The following is an 18,231-nucleotide window of genomic DNA, read 5'->3' as shown; positions in this document are numbered from 1 at the left end:
AAATTAGCGAAGGCTTCCGCCATTTCCCGATCCGAACAGATCCATACATTGTGTTCGTCTACTATCTCTCTAATGTGTTGTTGCATCTCATCTCTTCTCTCCAGCCAAGCCAGCATCTTACTCGTTTTATCCCCATATTTGTAGATCCGAGCCCTTGAGTCTCTGTGTGTGTGTTTGCCGTTATCTAACATAATGTTGCAGAGACATTCCCTAACCTTTAAGAGGCTTCCCATAACACTATAGGGCTATCAACCACCATAGAGTTTATTTCAAAGTAATCCTTAGTTTTTTCAGTGAGACGGTCAATTAGGTCGGGGAAGCCCAGATGATAGTTCTTCAATCGCCAAGTTCAAGGGGGAGTTGACCCACTCACACGCATCTCCATCAGTAGTGGCGAGTGATCCGAGATGCCCCGGGGGAGTAATTCTGCGGTGAGTACCATGTGTGTATCCGTGGCTGGGAGGAAGAGGTAATCTAATCTAGAGAGGGAGTTGTGGGCCCCTGAGTGGAATGAATTGCATTTGTCCCTAGGGTGAAGTTCTCTCAAATACATCACGGAAGCACAATGCTGACATGAATGTTGCCAATTTTGTGGGTGTAGCTGGATTGCGGCTTCGGATGTGAGTGCGACCCAAAGCATTGCACTTAACATCATTGAAGTTCCCCCACTAGGATCCACATGTCTGTTTGATGTTTTACTATCAAAGCAGTTAATTCATCTAGAAGTTCGTCTCCGAGTCCCGATGGGGTGTATATTGTAGCAATGGCCAGTGTCTCTCCCCAAAGTGTGTCAAGGACTATCACATAGTGACCCCTGGCCTCCAGCTCCACTATAAAGGGGGATGTGTTTGTGTAATAAAATCAGAACGCCCTGAGAGCCCATGGTATATCCTACATGGAATGCAGAGCGATAGTTTGTTCTCCGGTAGAGAGTACAGACCGATCTCGCCAGGTGTGTCTCTGTGATAAGGGCCATGTGGGGGGAGTGTCTATTTAGAAATTGGATGATAAAACGTCTCTTGATCCCAGACCCCATTCCATTCATATTCCAGGTGAGTATTTTGAGAGACCTAGGGAGATCAGTGGGTGTTAATTGAGTTTGTATAAATGCCATTTGTGGTATATGATACCAAGGTTGTAACATCCGTGTGATAAGAGTATGTGGGCTGCGTCTGGTAGGTGAACGAAACCGTGGTAGTTCTGAATGATGTGTGGTGGGTGATCATACATGTTCTGCCATGTGGACATATGATAGTACCTAAACAACATTAAATCCTTTACAACTTTTCCCTCCCCCTCCCTACACTCCGCCCCAACATGAAGTATATGTCGCTCGAACATTGCTGACACTTGGGAAACTACTGCCTCAGTGTAACCCAAATCTTCCCAACTTTAGCTTAACCAAAGACTTACTGCCTCTGCTGCAGGCTAATGGGGGTGGTCTCGGTATCCATCAACATTTTATACAGGCAACTTTGGTAAGGGCACAGTGAGGGTCCATTAAGCCCCCATTCAATGCATCATCTCTCTTCCATCTTTGCCATCACCTTATTCCGGTGTTTGACGTATTTGAGTTGCCACTCTCAGGAGTCCGCTTCTTGTTCCAGGTCGTTTTGCTCCAGCGGTAAAGGTTGTTGTGCGGGCATATCACAATTCCCTCATGCTTGGGGTCTCCCACCAGGGTCTGGGGCATCCGCCTCCCAGTTCCCTTCAATGTGGTTTTCTGCCCATTTCCAATCCCCTTGTGGATCCGTGAAGTGCACTGACGTGCCTTTGTGGTAGATTTTTAGATGAGCCGGGAAGAGCAGGCCGTATTTCACATTCATAGATTGGAGTTTCCTCTTTAGATGTTCAAAGGATTGCCTGGCCTTTTGCACCTCTCAGGTGTAGTCAGGAAAGAAGGCAATTCTGAAGCCATTGTGCGTGATTGTTCCCTTTGTGCGAGCCATCTGTAGAATTGCATCTCTGTCCCGATAGTTTAAGAGTTTAGTGATGATTGTTTTCAGGGAGGCACCCGGGACAGGCCTCCCTGTTGGCATCCGGTGGGCTCTTTCAATTGAGAAGAATTTAGAGATGGATTTCGGCACAAAGAGGTCCGCCAACCACTGTTCCGAAAAAGATCCCCATACTGGGCCCTTCTGTGTTTTCTCTGAGGCCCAGGATGCGAATATTATTGCTGTGCAATCTACCCGTGCCCTCCTCCACCCATGCCTCCAGAGCCTTCAGGTGTATCATTGTCTGTGCAGCTGTTGATGTACTCCGCTGAGGTCATCTTCTAAGTCAGTGATGCATTGTTCCACCTCAGTAGTTCGAGAGGATAGTTTCTGTAGATCGTGACGGAGGAAGGATACTTCTGCTGTTAGGCCGTCCATCTTTTTCTCCATGGAAGTACAGGAGTTGGCCATGGCAGCCATTACATCACTTAGCGATAGCGGTTCGGCTGCCGAAAGGAGGCGTCACCTGCGACTCGGGCTCCGTCGTAGCAGTAGATGTACTGGTCGCATATTGATCCATGGCGCTCTGTGTGGTTGCTTTTTTTGTCTTGTCCTTTCCCATGATTGGTTTGATGGTCATTGTGGAGTAAGAGATCCACTGTGTTAGTGGGCTCTGTATCTTGGCGTCAGAAGGGGGGTGGGGAGGGTCAGAGTGCTGGTTGGTGTCCTCCTGGGTAGACTCAGTGCATCTAGGTAGCCAGCGGTGATACGCCTTTCAGGCAGTTTGACTGTTGGGTTTACTTTCACAGTGTGACACAAACTTGTTATGTGCGGGACACAGGTCCACCTCATGTGATTGCGGATCGCGGGTGTTCCCTGTCTTCACCTTATTGGTGTTTCTGTCTCCTCGGAACTCTCGAACACTGCAGCTTGGAGTAAACCTTCGGAGTGATGACAGGTGTGTCAGGTTGACGCAGAGTTACCATCTCGTAGGGCGCTATCTGATAACTCTCTGCCACCCTAGGATACAGGTAGTGGGGCATGGTTCGTTTTGGATGTGGCTGTTGGTGTCTCTATGAATGGATCAAATACCACAAGCGAGACCGACCTGTGTTCTGTCGTTTCCCCTCAATGCAGTTTCTGGAGAGTTGCCTATTTGTAGTCTCACAGACACGCCACCACATTGCTCTTGATGTACCTTCCCGGTTACACAACTAGTTGTTTAGTTGAAAACATAACCACGTATCAGTTGGTCCGTAAAGAGTGCCTCACACCTTGGTAGCACGCCTTTAGTAATGTTCACAGAGAGTTGTTCTTTTAGTATTGCTCACAGTGTCTTCTGCCCTCTTAGTACACCGTGTTTCGTTATGGCCAAGGAATCAGTGCTGGCATGCATTGATATAGTGGGCTCTATAGGATTGTTCTCAAGGAGGTAGCCAGGGGTCGGTACTGTTGCCAGTGCTTTGTGTTTACGTGGGTAGTAGTTGTTATACTATGTTCTTAGTGTTCTCTCACTCCTCCGACCCTGCAGGGGCAACAATATCCCAAGCTGGTGAGCAATGTCATGCAATTTGTGGCACCGAGCGGAGGACAGCCAGGCAAAGCATAGAGAGAAAACTATCCAACTCTTGGCCTTGCTGCATAGCATATCTGTGGTGAGGCTGAGATTGACGAAGATGGGGCCATATCAAGCCCGATTCCTACATTTGTGGGGCTAAGACAGGGCTGTGTTGTGGCTCCAACACTTTTGAATCTCCACATCTCAGATTTAAACAGGCTCTGGGATGCAGGAGTTACGTTCCTTGTAAAATTAGGCAACTTGGTACTCAATTGACTGGCATTTGCCGATGATATAATCTTGTTCGACAAAACACGTATAGGTCTCCATAGGAAGTTGACCCTAGTTCATCCATATGCCTTTGACAATAACCTGAAAGTAAATAGGACCAAGTCCAAGGTTATTATTTTTACAACTAAAAGGGGTTCAGTGGACTTTGTCTGGAAGGTGGGGTCCAGCCCTTGGAGACGTTGTTGACGATGAGGAACTTAGGTTTCACCCTTTCCAATGGTCACTCGAGAGAAGCCTGGAAAATGTTTCTGACGATCTGAGCCAACCCTTTGCTGGAACAAATGAAAAGAGTTTATTTCCGGTTATGTCGTTACTCTTTGCATCCCTTGGGCAGATTTTATATGCAGACGGTGGAGCTGACTATTTTGTATGGGTTGGCCATAGTACCCTTTGATATGGGACCTTGCTTGAACCGCCTACAGGGCCAGCTTTGGAAGAAAATGGTGGGCTTGTCAAATTCCTTACCAAATGCAGTCATACGGCATGCATTCAGTCTGGTCTCCTTGGCTGGAAGGGCTCTTTGGAAAAAGCTGGCTGATTATGCTAAATTCTTGAATCCTCCTAAAAATGATCTTTACTCAAAACTGGGGAAACCTTCTACTCTTCATTCGGCAACTTCAATTGAAGAGTTCAAGCAGGAAATGTGCCAAAAACTCCTGCAAATAGGTTCAACTACAGAAGAGCTTGAAAGTACACTGGATCTAGTTAAAAAGAAGTTGTTTAGGATAGATTGGTGTGAAACATGTGATCTATTGGCAACCTTTTCTATTTTCACTGAGTATGCGAAATCTAGAAGGAAGAGGGAGGAGATCCCGCAGGATGTAGTCCTATTTCTCTGTCCTAATATTCAGAGGGCTTACTTGCATTGCCACTTAAATCAAATGTCCACCCTTGAATAGAGAAGCAAGGGGGATATTTCCATAAAACACACCCTGCAGGTTCTGTATGGATCACAGTGGGGAGGAAACACTGAAACACATAGTGTTGTGGTGTGCTGGTTTAAGGGGTGTTAGGTTACGTTACCTGGCTCCATGGAACTTCCAGGGTTATTTTGGTCCAGGTTAATGTGGGGTAATGGTGTCAAATTGGTTGTAGCCTTGTATGCTTTTCTGTGTGTAGTATCCAACAGGTTGGAGGAAACACAGACTTGAGGAACCATATCTAAACCTGGTTATGTCACTTTTGGTTTTTACTATTCTACTGTATAACATTTAATTTTGTCTTTTGATGAATTTTATTCTTTGTTTTGTACTGTTCTGTGAAAGACCTATTTCAATAGGCTGAAATAGATATAGAAATAGATATAGAAATAGAATAGAAACACAATAAAAAAATATATATAAAGCAAACAAAGAGAAATTGCAATATTGCCAGGAAGAGGTCCTGTACATTGGACAGCTAATCCCTCAAGAAGGGAAAAAAGTGACACCTGAGAGAGCAGAATCAATCATTAAAACACGAACACCACTCACAGTGAGGGAAATGCAACAATTCTTAGGCCTATGTAGTTATTGTAGGGCCTGGGTTTTTGATTATAGTACATATATTCTACCACTTTTAAAAAGACGTAAGCAAGCACAGGTAGGCAAAAGTAAAATAATATGGACAGATGAGATGACTGAAGGATTTGAAGAATTAAAAAGGGCAATTTGTACAGCACCCATGTTAAGAATTCCATACTATAACGAATAATTTTAGTTATTTTCACATTCAAATGGAGAAGTAATGACAGCAGTCCTTATGCAGAAGACGACATTAGGACATGGACATAAACCATTAGCTTATTATAGTGGTATTTTAGACCCAGTAATCAAAGGACATTATCCTTGTGAACAAGCGTTAACTGCTTCTGCTTTTGCAATTGAAAAGGCTGCAAGTATTACCATGGGGTGGTCAATGACATTATTTGTCGAGCATTCCTTATTTGCCATTTTAGCGAAACCTAAAAGTACATTGACTACACAAAGAGCATCATGATATGAGGTAATTATTTCAAACCCAGCAATCAAAATTGTTAGATGTAGAGTAGTACATCCAGCAAGTAGAGAAGGAGGATGATGTACGTGATTGCACAACGTATACTGAATTCTATGATGATATTCCCCATGTTAGAGAAAATGCTCCCGGAAGGGGGGGAATCCTATTCATTGATGGTTCTGTGAAAATTGACCAAATTACTGGAGAAAGGCATATGGGAATGGCAGTAGTGAAGCTAAATAGGAATGGTGAATTTGAAGTGGTGACAAGTGCAAGGCTGCCTTCACATTCTTCAGCACAGGCTGCATAGTGGTGCTTATTGCCACACTCCCGAGATATGAGGATGAGGAAGTAACAGTGTACTCTGACTACGCCTATGTGATATCAACTGTACATGCAGAATTGTCACATTGGAAAAGGAGAGTCTTTCTCTGTGCAGACGGCACACCAGTGCAACATGCATCTCTATTGAGTAAGCTGATTAAGGCACTAAAGCTCCCATTGGCTATCTTTGTGGTGAAGTGCGCAGCCCATACTAAAAGGGCAGAAATTATTTCTCACAGTAACGAAGCCGCAGACGTTGAAGCCAAAAGGGCAGCATTTTACCCAAATATTTCAAATTTTGAAGCACCACAGGACAAGCAGAAATTATGGAAAAGAAGGGAGGTTCTTTATCGCCCACTGACGATTTATGGAGACAGCAGCAGTGGAAAGCCACACAACTAGAGAGAGTCTTGCTGCCACAATTGCAGAAGATTGGTTCTCTTCAAATTTATTAGAACATGTGACACAGTTTATTGTGAACTGCATTGTGTGCTAGAAATTCACAGCAGGGCATTTGGTCCGATTTTATCTTCACCTTTTGCAGGAGAATATGCAAAGAACAAGGTATTTCTGTCTCATGAAATACTGCCATACTTATTCCTCTATTAAAGTCTGGTGATAGAGGAATGCCTGAAAATGATTGTCAATTGTCGCTATTGGATTCTACCAGCAAAGTGTTTGCAGCGATTGTGTTAGAACATTTTCTGTGCTGGGTTAAGGCAGACTCTCTGTTGCATCCTCTTCAATCAGGATTTAGTGCAGGGACCAGTACCTCTTACAATATTTGGCTACTGGACACGATAACAACTAGAGCCAAACAGAACGGACATCCCTCTGTCTATATAACCTTTGTCGGCTTTAAAGCTGCTTTCGGACAAAATTGAAGCTGCTTTCGGACAAAATTATGTGAAAGTCTGGCTTAAGTTAACTGCCCTAATTGGCTACTTGATATATTGATTAAACTGCATAGTGACAACAGCATTAAAATCTGCTTTGATACCAATGGTTTATTATTTCAAGCAGTTAAAGTTAACAAAGGCGTAAAGCAGGGATGCCTGTTAGCGACTCATTTATTTAATCTATACTTAGCCAATTTGATTCATCGTTTGTCATTTAAGGCTAACTTTCCAGCCAAGTTTGAAGACATTATGGTCTCTGCTCTCCTTTAGGCTGATGATCTCGTCATTATTGATCACATGTACAGTGGCATGAAATCCATGCTAGAAGAGTTGGGCTGTTTTGCCAAAGAACAGTGTTTGATTAACCCAAGTAATGTTGTTTGCTCAGAGAAAAATTAACAAATTACAAATGAAAGTATCTTGGGGAAACATCAAATATACTGATAACTACAAGTACCTTGGGGTCCTGTTTAGTAGCAAGATTGGGTATAGTCTGCTGACCGTCGAAAAAATTCGACATGCAAAGCAAATTACAATGCTTGTGAAGGGATTTGTTAATAATTATGGAGGATACTCTCTGAAGGGGATCTTAATGCTCTATAGGCAATGGTTTAATCCTGTCATAACATATGGATTGGAAACACCGTCTACGGAAAACTTTCTTTGGTTGGATAAATTAGAAGCATTTTTTTGGCGCAATGTGTTGGCTTTGCCTCCCTCCTACCCCATCCAATACATCAGAGTCGAGCTTGGTCTTCAATCTTTGAGATCGTTTGTATTGCAACAGCGAGGTTTACTGTACTTGAAAGCCATTTGCCACTCCGAAAGTGAGCTTCTTCGCAATATTGGTCTGAAAGTAATTCTGCTAGATAAATGGACCCAGTTGAATATCTATGATAATTATTGTTGTTTGCTTTTCAAGGATCTTGATTGGTCTATTGGGCGTAATCGCTGTGATTGTTTTGAATTTATCAAACATGCCTTTAAGACCAAAATGAAAGGAAAAGACTGGGAAAGCAATTTATTTGCAAATGTGTGAACTTCACAATTATAGATATATGGAGGGGTTGGTACATACTTACCTATGCCCTCAATGATATCTAATTTGTTGTCCTGTTCAGCTTGTTTGTAGATTTAGGCTCTCATGCAAACAAATCAACCTCCAGTGAAAGCAAAGTATGGAACAAAATTATCTATAAATGATCGATATTGTCGAATGTCTAAGCTGCAGAACAATCTTGAAACTGTGAGACATGTGTTAACTGGCGGTCCTAAGATGCAATCCCAGTACTTGTTGAATTATGAGCGCTCTGTACATAATGAGTCTTTTATACAGTCTGATCGCTTTTGGAGTTGGTGTCTGAACATCCAGTCTGAATCAATGCACATTGATCTATTTAGAGTTTGGACCATTATGCCCTCAATAATGGAAGCAGGTATTTGAATGCTTAGCTTCGACAATAGTGATATAGCATAGGGTGAGTGATAAAGCTATGAAGTTATATTGCTGTAATTTAGAAAAGCTTTATTGAAGATTAATGAATTTTATTGTGAATTGGTACTGAGTTGGTAATTAATGAATATGTGAAATGTTCATTGTAATGAAATGTTATTGTTATTGTTAATTATTATTTTCTATGAAACAAGTTGTAATAGTTCTGTGAACTAAAAGACAACTAAATAAATAAAATATAAAAAAAACATGTCAGGAATCCAGACTACAGTGAATGCCAAATGGTTACAAATAACCAGATGGGAGTTGTTACAAACAATAAACAAGACAATAAAATGATGTAATGCAATTTGAGAAGAATTGAGGGCTATCAGACCTATGACCCTCCAGAACAGGTATAAGTTGGACTTAATTACAGACTGTAAAGTCGCGTATGTGCCAACATCGGGCCTTCCTGTTACATGTACCTACCTGCCCATGATGGAGAAAATGGAACCCTGACAGAGGCAATAACGATGCTGTCAACCCTGCATACGAAAATGGAAGAAGAGGTAGATGAGACTGAAGAGGATGATTGGTTCCCATCACTGTTTTCGGGGGTTCCAACCTGGCTGGCAAATGCCTTCGAGGTGCTTGAAGGAATACTAGTGTTAGTATTGCTGGGATTCTATCTTGAACGAATAGCAACAGGACAATGTAAGAAGACAGCAAAGAAAGCTATTGGGATGAAGATAATACGTAATGTGAATGCTGAGACCGGTGAGCACATACAAACTGAAAGCAACACCCATGAGTACCTGAAAGTAAGTCCCCTGTCACCCCCAGGAATTAAGTTTTATTACCCCAGGGATAACAAGTGCTTTATATAGAAAGAAAAAAAATACATACAATATCACCCAACTCTGTTGGTACTCATTTATCGACCTCAGAAGGATGAAAATCTAAGTTGAGTTGTTTAAGAACAGACTTATTCATTGACTCACCCCTTGAAGTGTCCCTGAAATAAACCTTTAATGAGTCTAGCAATTATTGTATAGAATTCCAGAAAGACACATTATTTGGTATTCCTATTCTTTCTTATTTAGGGTCACTACTGAAAGTGTTAGACTTAAGAGGCCTGAACAAGAGAGCCAGCCACTTCAGAAGCAAAGAGACATATTGCGCTGGCCACAGCCCACGAGCAGGCATTAAAAAAATAAATAAATAAAGACACATATTTCTTTCTTACATTGTTTTAGGGGTAGCAAGGGAGACCACAGGGGTAGCAAGGGAGCCCTCAGGGGTTGCAGTTGTGACCCCTGGCAACCCCTGAATGACATCTCTGGGTGACATAGACATGGATTCCAAAGAAACCAAAGTGTGAAGAAAATGTGAAGAAAATTGAGGAGGTTGTCGAGACTCAACCAGATGGGGGAATGTAGAGAGGCAGATGTGCACGTCATCTCTAGTGCCCGCCCCCTCAGTTCTGTCATGGTGTGGCACCATGTATCGTCCCAATAACGCATCAAAGCTATGGGAGACGTTATGCACTTAGACAACTGTATCGAATGTACCCTCGCACTGACATGGTGGAAGGATGCCTGCATACACCACTGAACATAGAAGAGCTATAAGTAAAATCAGATCACAGTAAAGTGACGTCATGAAGAGAACACACTAGGACGTACTAAAACGATATGCGAATACTCAAAACATGAAGCTGTAATTGAAGAAACAAGAGAAACATATGCAAATGCGAAGAAATAATATGCACTGAGAAGATGAGTAGGAAGAGAATCAGCAAATGTATATACGCAGAAACGCAAGGCAGATGAGACATATAGAACCTGGCTGCAGGAGAAAATATAATGCAGGTAAAGCAGCCATGATGGAAAGATGGACGTCGGTTTTGTGTAACAGTGAGCTAAGCAGCCTTATATGGAGAGATCAGAACTGCACAGCTTAGCGCGAAGAGTAAAGAATGTCTGTTTGGCTGGGTGTCATGGCCACTTGCCCAGGATCACAGGTACGGCACTGTTAGGAAGAATCCTGTGCCGTGCCCTTAGGGACCACTACACACAATTAAGACTACAAGTGGTAATACAAGTTCATCTTTGGCATAAGCCTGTACTACACTGTTAAAGTGGTAGCAGTAGCGGAGCAGCCAGACCTATCTCAAGAGCAAATGAGCAGTAGTAGAGATTACACAAAGGACTACAATTACTGTGACTCAAGCAAACACTGACTCAAGGTTTCTGGTCAAAAAGTAAAACTACATTTATTCTTGACCATCTGTTTGCAAAACACTTCACTTCTATTAAATTAAAACCACACTTCAAATACACTGCACACAACCAATTCCTCTTGTGCAGAACAATTCAAGGTAAGTACCTTTGGATTTGACAGACCGGTGTTGTGAAACAAGGTATTTACCAGGGGTACATACACGATCACTTTTTGACACTAATGACAGTTCGGTCATACTAAAGATAAGAGTCCCCGCGGAAAGAAATGTTACCGGAGTTAAAACACACTTAGCACATGAATCAACACAAGGGAGATGGGGATAAAAATCATAGGCAATACTTTTGCCAAGGCAGATAGAATCTGAGGACACTTTCCTAAAAGTGAATAAAAGTCAATAGGCCTGCGCCAGTGTCAAGTGGAACAGGGTTCCTGTTGCAGAGGATCACACGGATAATACAGTTCACGATTCGAGGTTGCCAGTAGTACATAGATATTGTCAGAAGGGGAGGCAAAAGTTATAAGAGGGAAGGAAGATAAGGACAAGCCTTTCGTGAGGAGAAAAGGGGTTCACCCTAGTTCCTCGAAGTCGGACACAGTACCTTATTCGTCTGAAGAAGAGCTGGTGCCACATCAGTTGTTCCTGGTAGTTTCCTGCAGACTCGCGGTTCCTGATGCTTCAGTCGTAGTGGCAAGAAGGAGGACGTCTGGAGAGATCTGCACTACCCAGGGATGAAGCCAGCAGCAGCAAAGCGACAATGAATAAAAGGTGTGTTCCTTTAAATCAGGAGAGGCTCTTCAGATGGCTAGCCGGACCACTAAAGCAGGGTGCAGTGATTTCGACCAAGGAGAGAAGGTGAGCTGGTTGATCCCACCAGGCTCAAGGGAAGAAGACTTCGGACTGGATCTTCTCTTGTCGTTGAAGGGTAGATAGCTCAGGACTGCAGCAGGGCTTCACCGGGACTCGGTAGTTGCAGCAGCCGTCTACTTCTCAGCTTCTCTTTGGTTCCTTGCAGTTCCAGTGGCGACTCTGACTTCCAGCCCAAGAGTCCTACCTTTTATGCGAAAATCCCCCATTCACACAGCCTGGCTGTCAATCACACAGTAGGGGGGTTGTCCAGCCCGGACAACCCCTCCAGCCAATGGACACAAAGTGCGACTAGGGTCTCCAAGGAGACCCTGTGCAGGGGGTGACTACACCCCTCCCTCACATTCAGCCCACCTAGACACCCAGACGCCAGAGGAGGGCTTCTGGAAAGAAGCCCGCCAAAGGTCGGCGAACAAAGAAGGCAAACCTGGTTTGCCACGCAAAATAAAACACAAGAAGGACCTTAACAAAAAGAAATGGCAAATAAACCTGACCAGAGCCAAAAGAAAATGTATTTGGTCAATCGGGTTTATGTTCGAGGCTAATATAATAGCCTGGAACAATACCACGTTTATATAGTATAATCGCGGTAGGAAAATTAGGGTAGATACCACTGCCATCAGTGAAGTCTAAATGTTAAGAGAGCAAAACAAAGCTCCAAGAGGCACAGACAAAAGGGGGTAGGAAATAACCCTTTCCAGTAGTCCATGTATGATGGGGTGTACTGCGTCTGTAATTTAAAATGACTATATAAAGTTAATGGCAACTTTACCTTTTGCTGGGGGACAGTAGTCAGCCCCAGAAAATTGAGTCATTGGGAAGTCTTAGAGACATCCCTGTGTCACTTCACGGAAGGTGCTGTGTAACACACACAACAAGTTGGGCTCATGGAGTGGTGTACTCCAGAGTCCAAGATCACACAATAAGTAGAAATACACATGGCAAAACACATGTAAGAGTGATAAAAAGGTTCACACTCTTACCAAGTGGAAAAAAATAAACTCCAGAAATCCAGCAAAGCTGCTGGGGGACTCACTAGGTGAGGGAAATTAGCCACAGAATGAGAATTGTCCCTAATATGCACCATCAAGTGGAGGGAGCGAGGGGCACTATAGTTCACATACGTTCCTTTGGGACGTTTATACATAGGAGGCCTGGCTGGACTCAGTCCTGGCGCCTTTTGCACCAGGATCATGGAAAAACATTAAAAAAAACTTTTATTATGGGCAAGAGTGCTTGAAACAGAAGCAGAACTCTTTTACTAGGGGCAGGAATACTTTCCAAGAACTTCCACTTGTGTTTAACCAGTCCGGGTGTGACCTTCTCTCTGCATCTGCACGTGCAACTTCAAGGAGTGGCAGGGTGTGGCAAGCAGGACTGAGCTAGTGGGCTCGTCCTTAAAAGCTCAGCTATAAAAGCCAGCCCAACCCAAGGCACACGCTTCGCGTTACTCTGCATTCGCATGCAGCGTGACGCTCACCGCCGCCTGAGTTAACTAGCACTTATCTTGGGAATCTGCAACCATCTCTGCTGAGCCTGGCATCCATTCTCCATCTTCCAGATCACAGAACCTCAGCTCTGGGCATGACATCTTCTTCATTTCCGGCACGCAGAACTCCAGCTCCCGGCATCGCAGCACGACATCTTCTTCATCTCCGGCATGGAGAACACCAATGCTCGACTCTGCAGCACAACATCTTCTTCTTCTTCCACGAAGGCGGACTCTGTAAAAGGACAAAAGACAAGGTTAGATATACGAACCTGCAATCTAAAGGCTGTGCTTGTAAAATACTTTGCGCTTGTCCAAAAAAAAGCAACCCTTACCAGCTGCCGGACCGCCGCGGAATCCTCCACGCAACATCTGGAGCCATTATGGTCTCTGTTGCTCTGCTAGACCGCAATCACACCTATGTGGGGAGAAAGATAGACATTGTTATAGAGCTGACAACAGGCTGAGAACAAGACAACATCAATACTTCACGACAAACAGAAAACAGAAAGACACTTACCAGAAAGGTGTGGAATCGTCGCAGCTGGACTGGACACCACGTATAAAGGACCAGTGAAGGAACTCGGTCCTCATTCTACATGTGCCCCTGCCAGAAGTAGCAGAACAGAGAGTTCATCCTAAATAATCCACAGGTGAGCCTTAATGGGAAGATGTATGCTCACCACATTATGGGAGGAAGGTGTTGAGAGGGAATTCGCTCGCAGGCCAGTAAACTTATGTCCTCTCATATCTACGCCTGAACAGGGTTCCAACTCATTGCAGCAGCCCACAGACTATTTGCAGTGGGAGGAAGCAGATTGGGGGGTCCTACATCCTGGGAGGGCTGCAACCGTGCCCCAACGTCCCTGCAGAGACCAGGTGAGCGTAACAGAACGCGAAGCCTCTACAAATCTCTGCCTGGCCGTATGGATACCTTGAGACTGACCTATTGGCCCCACTTTTGGGTGACTTACAGGCTGAAGTTCATGCTTCCAGGGGTACATACACGATCACTTTTTGACACTAATGACAAACCAATACCTTACGAAGGGACCTTATTGTGAACCGAGTGTGCACTGATGGTTTGGAAAGACATTTACTTCAGGCACAAGCTGGCCAGGTTCCATTGCCAGGACCTACTTCCACACCACAACAGTCACCACCAGTCCAGGTGGTTCTTCCAGGAGCAGTTCCTCTGGCACTGCCAGAACGTTTCACTGGCGACCCCAACAAGTACACCATATTTATGAACCAATGCCGCTTACATTTTTTGTGCAGACCTGGGGCCTTTCCCAACGACCAAGCCAAAGTAGCGTTCATACTCTCCTATTTGGGAGGCAGTGCAGCAGACTGGACTATACCTTTGGTAAATCAAGATGATCCATTGCTTCGAGACCTAGGGGGTTTCCAGCATGAAATGGAGAAATTTTTTGCACAACACACTCAAGGACAGGCCTTGGACAATGAATTACTGTCACTCAGACAGGGAAGTCAGGATTTGTTAACCTACATTGCATCCTTCAATCGTCTTATAGCTCAAACAAATTGGCCAGAAGGGAAGAGGACCACGCTCTTTCATAGTGGATTGCATGGAGAACTCAAGGACGTTTTAGCTCAAGTGGTAAATCCCCCAGAGGGCTGTGCTGAATACATCAACCTAACTGTACAAGTAGATCACAGGCTGCAGGATCGGAAAATGGATCAAACTAGGGCAGAAGGGCAATCTGTCTATGTGCGGCCTCGTGATAATCCACCCAAGGTCCACGAACAGGCAGAACCCATGCAGCTTGGGGGACTATGGAGTCCCCTAACCAAAGCAGAATGGGACAAAAGGAGACAACAACAACTCTGCTTATATTGTGGAAAATCAGGCCATTTTCTTCGAGAATGCCTTGTGAAACCACCCAGGAAAATAGTCGGAGCAACCGACAAAGACGAAGAAGGCGAACACGACCTGGAAAACTCCAACGCCTGGCAAGCGTAGGGGTCCACTTGTCGAGTGGTAAAAAGGAACATGTACAGACCTCACATCTAGTCATTCCGGTGTTCTTGGTAAACCACAAACAACCATCAAAAATACACGCTTTGGAAGCGTACATTGACAGAGGAGCTGTGGGAAACTACATCGACCAAGATATGGCTATCCGAATAGGCCTTCCTCTCCAGCAAAAGTTGAAATCGGAAAATGTCACAGTGGTAGATGGATCTCAACTTTCATCTGGCCCAGTTATACATTACACTGAAAAAGTCAAGCTCTTGTGTCACGACGGCCACCAAGAGGACATTACCTTTCGATCGCATTGGTGCTCCTCTGTTCCAGATGATATTAGGAATGTCTTGGTTGGAGACCCATAACCCTAAGTTTGACTGGCGGAAATGAGTTCTGACCTTTACCCAAGACTGTTTTGATGCCTATTATGCTCAAAGGCCCACCAACCCAAAGACTAAGAAAGGAACTGTACTGGGTCTCACTGGCTCCTTGCCACCCGAATACTTAGAATATCAGGACGTCTTTCAAAAGGAACAAGCAAACGTCCTCCCTCCGCACAGGTCCTACAACTGCCAAATTGATCTCGTACCAGGAGCCTAGATATCCTGCAGTCAGATTTATGCTCTAACTGAGCAGGAAAACCAACACCTAAAGTCTTACCTAGACCGGTACCTAGCCAATGGCTTCATCCATCCATCTAAATCCCCTGGCTCCTCTGCGCTCTTTTTTCGTGCCTAAGATGGAGGTATTTAGAGGTAGTTCAAGGCGGGCCTGTCTGATAAGGGGCAGCCAATTAAGTCACTAATACCTAAACAATGTTTAAGTGTATATGTTACCTTAACCAATCCCTCCTTTCGATATGTGCGGAGAATAACTTCATAGCTGATGTACATGTAGGTATAAATCCTTTGTATAATCAAAATGTAGACGAGAGTGTGTGAGCTGCAATCTGTTTGTTCACCCGGTTTCCCCACTCTATTAGAGGTGATAATAAAGTAGTATTTTGCCATATTCTTTTAGTCTGTCCGGTTATTTGGGTCTGAGATAATTTTTTGGTAATTACATCTGGCACTTGGAATGCTACAGGTGCTACTGCACAGTGTTCTAGATTTTATGTATGATTCACAGGATCTTTTGAAACCAATTTCCCAGATACCTTCAGAAGAAAGTCCTGCCTTACATGCTCTGCAAGAACATTAGATTCTAAAAGGCAGCATAGGCATGCAGTGACCTAAAGGAGGAGTACAGAGGCTTGACCCTGAGGGTCGAGGTGATGTGGTCGAATTTGTGGATTCCTTTGATGAGACGTGCTGCAGCATGCAGGACACATCTCAAGGGTGCCATGGTAGTCGCCGGAAGGCCTTCCAAAAGGGCATTGCCACCATCCAGATGGGAGAGGACCACTGCCCGAACAGCAGATCTGAAGTCGTTTAAAGGGATGAAGGGCTTGAGTTTACGCAGGAGAGAAAGTTAGTACTTTTCCTGAAGCTGCACCTGAGGTGAGGAAGTTCTAGAATTTGGCGTCCTTGATGAGGATGCTTCTTCAGCCGTCCCTGCTTTTTTTCATCGTACGGATGGTAAGCAGGATAAGAAAAGCAAATCCCAAAGTTGGGTTGTCATGTAAGTGTGGATAGCACGGGCTGTGGCTTTGAGCAGATATATGTACTATGCATACTGATTTAAATTGCGATATCTCCCCCCTAAATAGGAAATGAAACTTACGGCCTATGCCCAAAAACCATCTGTTATTCAGTAGATATCCCAAAGTGGGTTTTCTTTCTATTTTTTGCTCCTTTGACCGCCTTATTTCATCCCGCCATGAGTACCTGGCTGTATGGATGGTGCTAGCAGCAATATTGACCATCGAGTTCAAAGGCAATACAGCCACCCATGAACCCATAGCCATCGTTATCTGCCCCTGCTGCACTCTGTGTTATGGGCCGGACAGTATTGCTAAGTACTTGTGGAGTGGTTTCTTGATACAATGTTCCAGAATCTGAAAGATGCCTCTGGTACTGTCTATAGAAATTTGAATAGCTTGAGCTGTAAAAGTCTACAAACTCTAGCTTTCTGGCTATATCAAAGTTGAGAGTTGTTAAAAAATACAGAAAACCAAAACAATAACTATATTTTGTCTTTAAAATAAAAGTATTAAAAACCTCATGTTCTTACTGCAGATGGCTTTTGAAGACTGGGGGTATGGAGAACCCAATAACCATCTTGGAATTGAGCTCTGTGGCGAGCATGGCAGATACGCATGGAATGACAGGCACTGTGACTCGTATCAGAGTTGGATATGTCAATTTCCCAAAGGTATGTTACAGGAATTTCCAACCAAAATTGTTATATTCTCAGTAGTTATGTCAGCTGGTAAAATAGCTCAGCAGGTTGAGTGCTTGCTGCGATCTGAGCGTGATCTGCAGGTCGCAGGTTTGCATCCTGGCAAGGCCAACTCAGCCTTTCATCCTTCCGGGGTCGATAAATGAGTCCAATTTTGGTTGGGTGAAATTGTATGTCAATATGTGCTCTGTAATGCGCTTTGGATTAAGGCGCTATAAAAATACCACATCATTTATTGGTTGTATGTGATTTTAACGAACAATGTTTTATCAAGCAAATTTTTACCGAAACCAAAATACAGAACAAATACTGCATTTTTTATTTGGGGGGACTCTCCCCCCAATCTCCCCATTTCCCCATTATTTTAACCCATCCCAACCCACTCCCTACCTGTTGTAACCCCTTAGCCCCTATATATATATATATATATATATATATATATATATATATATATATATATATATTTAAACTTATTCTCAGTATTTTTTCTGTATTTTTGGTTACAGTAAAAGGTACCTCGTTAAAAAAAAAATGTCGTTAAAATCACAGGATACCCATTTATTAAGTCAAAGTAGTTCTTTAAAAAAAGTCCACATAAAAATTATTCTTTTTATTGTGTTTTAAATGTCGTAACGTGCATCTTTACTTGCATGAGTAGAACTGACTCACATCATGCCGTTTAAATACTTGTTCCAGTGATGGGTAGTTCGGGAAAGCTTTGCTATAAAATGTGTGCTGTTTCTAGTCTTTATTCTGATTTTTCTCAGACTGGAACAATCCACCTGGTTCACATCTTCACCAATTCTTAGATGCACATTTTCTTGAAATTAGTGATTTGACAGCGGGGAGCCATTACATTTACACTTGAACGCAAGTCGGTCACTG

At 43.7% G+C, this 18,231-nt stretch overlaps 1 protein-coding gene across 1 annotated transcript in view; it reads left to right on the top strand.

The window, feature by feature from the left end:
- Nucleotides 1–18,231, top strand: part of LOC138569907 (macrophage mannose receptor 1-like) — a 1,155,048-nt gene that overhangs the window by 515,598 nt on the left and 621,219 nt on the right. Inside the window, exon 15 of the mRNA XM_069648336.1 lies at nt 17,184–17,319. Coding sequence (XP_069504437.1) covers nt 17,184–17,319 — 136 coding nt within the window. The remainder of the gene's footprint in view (nt 1–17,183; nt 17,320–18,231) is intronic.

Source organism: Ambystoma mexicanum, chromosome 2q (assembly GCF_040938575.1).
Source record: "Ambystoma mexicanum isolate Mex_15411 chromosome 2q, UKY_AmexF1_1, whole genome shotgun sequence".
Lineage (NCBI taxonomy): Eukaryota > Metazoa > Chordata > Amphibia > Caudata > Ambystomatidae > Ambystoma > Ambystoma mexicanum.
This window is presented reverse-complemented; position numbering and strand designations above follow the sequence as displayed.